Here is a 3,745-nt window from a genome sequence, read left to right on the forward strand (position 1 = left end):
GCTTTGGTTACATCAACATACACATATAATAAGACAGTATAGTTTTAAAAAGCAAAATATATAAAAAAGTAACTGTAAATAGAACAGAACAGTTCTGATTTTCAGTTACTATATGAAAAGGCACTCGTAAAAAAATCTTGAAATAAAATTGGAGTATGTATAGATAAACCTATATAGTAAAACCAGGTATATACCAATAAAATGTATTGTAAATTTTTAATTACTTTTATTATAAATGATAAAATATTAATTTAACACTATTTACAATATTTATACACACTTAAATCATAATCCGTGATAAATTAGTCTTCAACGAGATTTCTGTAATCTTCTAACAATAAATGTATATTTATCATAATTATAATTATCTAGAACCTACGCTATGATGAATTATTTAATAAGAATGTCAATTAACACGTTTTGTCCTTTCTTTCACGGAATATAAGTGGTATACCGCCAATGATGTTCTGCACGATGTTGGATTTGGGGTCTGATGTCAGCTCCTTCTTGGATTCTGAAGCCGGTTCAACAGTGAACCGAGCTAGAACCGCGGCTAGACCTGCCACAGACTGCATCTGGCCCAGACGACCTCCTGTAATGTCCACGAATGCATTTTAGTACAGGACTTAATATATAAGCTACATATAGAGTATCATTAAAGTGTGATCTGCTATTCCATGTAAAAAAGTAACAAACAGACAGATACTCGTACTTAGAGTTTGATTATAATATTACAATGGATAAATTGACAGTTAATAATTTAATAGTAATTGCCTTTGTTCAGCCGTGGACGTCTTCCAGGCTGTGATGATGGTGATGATAAATAGTGATTGGCAATTTGTCGATTGTTAATATGAATAATTAAATAAAATATTTATACTATTACTAGGTGTACCCACAGTTTCACTAGTGTGAAATTTATAGACTACTAGCTGTCCCGGCAAACGTTGCTTTGCCTTAAAGTAAAAAAAAAAAATTAGGGGTGGACTACCCCTAACATTTAGGGGGATGAAAAATAGATGTTGGCCAATTATCAGACCTACTCAATACGCTCACAAAATTTCATGAGAATCGGTCAAGCCGTTTCGGAGGAGTATGGGAACGAAAACTGTGACACGAGAATTTTATATATAAGATATGTTATTCTATATTACTGTAAACTTTAATCAAAATCCGTTCAGTAGTTTCTGCATAAAAGAATAACAAACACCCATCTATACTCACAAACTTTCGCATTAAATAATATTATAATATTAATAAGATTAATCAAAGTTTAGTAATAAGAAATTTAAATTAACGATAATTAAAATTTATTTAAAGTTAATACATACCAATACAGGAGCGGGGTCCATCTCCAAACGGCAAATAAACAAATTTGTGCCTCTTGCTTACTTCCTCGGGTGAGAACCTCTCTGGTCTGAATTGTGTTGGATTATCAAAATATTTAGGATCATTGTGCAAGGCCTGTATCGGAATAGTCACCTTAACACCTTCATCAATTGTTATATCAGTACCAGGTATCGTGTATTTCTTCACGCACCGTCTCATCAGAAATCCTGATGATGGAAACATTCTCATTCCCTCCTGGAAACTCCACTGTAAGTATGTCATTTCTTTTATTGCATCATAGCTTAGTTTATTGTCATATTTATTTAATACTGCATCTATATTTTCTTGTACTTTCTTTTGAACGCTAGGATTGTAAGCCAGTTGGTGTAGTGTAAAGCTGGTAGCCGATGATGAAGTTTCGAAACCAGCTGCGAAGAATATAAAGGCCTGAGCTGCTAGCAAGTAGTTATCCATTTCGAGTTCTGCTATCTCCGGGCTGCCATCTGGCTTCACTCGTTCCAGAGATTCTACTACAATTTTGCCTTTTTGTTTTAATTCTAATAGCATATCTATGAAGTCATTACGGCCTGATGGTTCATAATTTCTTTGCTTTTGTATGGCATTTACCAAACTTACTACGTCATCTTCCAGATCTTGACCGAGAAATTTAAGGTGCTTGAACACATCAGGAAACAGTGTCTTTAGTATTACTGTAAATGCACGCGTTAGAGTTAAATTGAAAATTTTAGCGCCCAGTTTTCTTACTCTAGAATTGTCATCGTTCAGTGAATCTGCATCGAGTCCGAAGCCACAGGCACCAATGAAATCGGTTGTGTATCGTGCCATGAGATCTCGTGCATCTATAGGAGTTCCAGATGCAGCGGCTGCAAGCGCTCTCGCTTGCAACTTTTCAGCGCGGTCGACGATAAGTGGAAACATGGCTTTTAACTTACCACTCGTAAACGCCGGACTCATCCGCTGGCGTAGCAGCCTCCACAGATCTCCATCCGCGAAGAACAAATTACGCAGTAAAGGTTCAATAACTTTATGTTCAGGAGAGAGGCCGCGGGAGTAGAAGTTATTGAAATCAGTTATTATAATACTTTTTATGAGGTCTGGATCTCTCACCACTAGTTCAGGTATGCTTCCTCGGTAGTAGCCAACGAAGCGTTCTTCTGGAAACTTCCAATATGTGTCCACCGCCATCTGAGTAACGTTCTTCTGTAGGAGATGGCGCTTGGTGTCGTTGCCGAATAGGGGAATTGGTTTCTCATGCTTCACCCCTCTCTTCTTCCAGTAGTCGTGGTTCCTCGTACCGTAAAGATACAGAGAGCTGATGAAGATTACTAGCAGAATTATTGCAATCATGTTTGCGCTGATTGACACTGTCTATCACTGATAAATAATTTGGTGAGCGCTACTCTTTATATATAGAAAACAAAATATGTAATCACTAAGACTGTCTAATTAGGCAACAATGATTTAGCAATGAGTCATGATAACAATTATCCTGGTAGATAAGAGAACAAAAATAATATGTTTACATGTTATATTGTATTAGTAAAGATATAATCAAGGTATTTTTATATTCAGGTTAATTGAATGACTGCAATATGTATGTAGGTTATAAACTGCATACATAACAAAAAAACTTACGCTGTGGCATACCTGGAACAACAAATTTGATGGCATTTAACCTGACGACCTCGGTGGTCTAGCGGTCTAGCACACTGCTTTACGACTGATGGTCGCGGGTTCGATTCCTAGCACGGCACAAACATTTGTATTCATGAGTATGATTGTTTGTATCGGTCTGGGTGTTATACATAGAAAATGTATAATATGTATGTATTTACAAAAAAATCTATATATATGTATCAGTTATCTAGTACTCATAACACATGCTTTAGCTAGCTTTACTTCTAGATGGAGATGTGTGAATTGTCCTGAGGTTAGGTAGGTTAATAAAGTCATCCAATATTTTTTTGTCATATATCTGTCCATCCCCTAAGATCGATACCCCGTCCAATTCAAACGGGGGTCGAAATTCCGAGTGCTTGAGCCGAGGTTCGAACCTCTAACGGTGCCCTTAGAATAAAGTCGTATCCGTCAGGCGGAAGTTGGCCTTCAGCCGCTTCATAATAATAATAATAACAATAAATGCTGAGAAAACATAATGTACCAAGAATAATAATAATAATAAGAAATCCTTTCAATCGTTATGTCGGTGAACGGTCTTATCCCAACCAGTCTGGAACAACATCTCAGACGGTTGGGATTCCGAGGCGGCTCACTCCCGGGAAAGATGCAGAAAGCGGTGCTCTTAGATTCTGCCCGCATTGTACGCCGGTTTCTCTACCTGGGGCCCTGCGGCCGACTGTGCTTCTGCCGGAGGTATGTTGCCATCTCCTCTCCT

At 37.3% G+C, this 3,745-nt stretch overlaps 1 protein-coding gene across 1 annotated transcript; it reads right to left on the reverse strand.

The window, feature by feature from the left end:
• Positions 1 to 410: 410 nt before the first annotated feature.
• LOC131848567 (cytochrome P450 6B6-like) lies at positions 411 to 2,697 on the reverse strand. The gene is made up of 2 exons (XM_059198481.1): positions 1,332 to 2,697; positions 411 to 592 (listed from the first exon to the last, which is right to left on the reverse strand). Exons 1-2 carry the CDS (start codon positions 2,695 to 2,697, stop codon positions 411 to 413), a joined length of 1,548 nt encoding a protein of 515 aa, XP_059054464.1.
• Positions 2,698 to 3,745: the final 1,048 nt, after the last annotated feature.

The sequence above is a fragment of the Achroia grisella genome, unplaced genomic scaffold (genome assembly GCF_030625045.1).
Source record: "Achroia grisella isolate CSIRO2021 unplaced genomic scaffold, CSIRO_AGI_Agris_v1 utg5591, whole genome shotgun sequence".
Lineage (NCBI taxonomy): Eukaryota > Metazoa > Arthropoda > Insecta > Lepidoptera > Pyralidae > Achroia > Achroia grisella.

Coding starts and splice junctions, on each gene's coding strand:
- LOC131848567 (XM_059198481.1), bottom strand. CDS start 2,697: ATGATTGCAATAATTCTGCTAGTAATCTTCATCAGCTCTCTGTATCTT. Junction 593..1,331: donor TGGACCCCGCTCCTGTATTG/GTATGTATTAAC, acceptor TGGACATTACAG/GAGGTCGTCTGGGCCAGATG.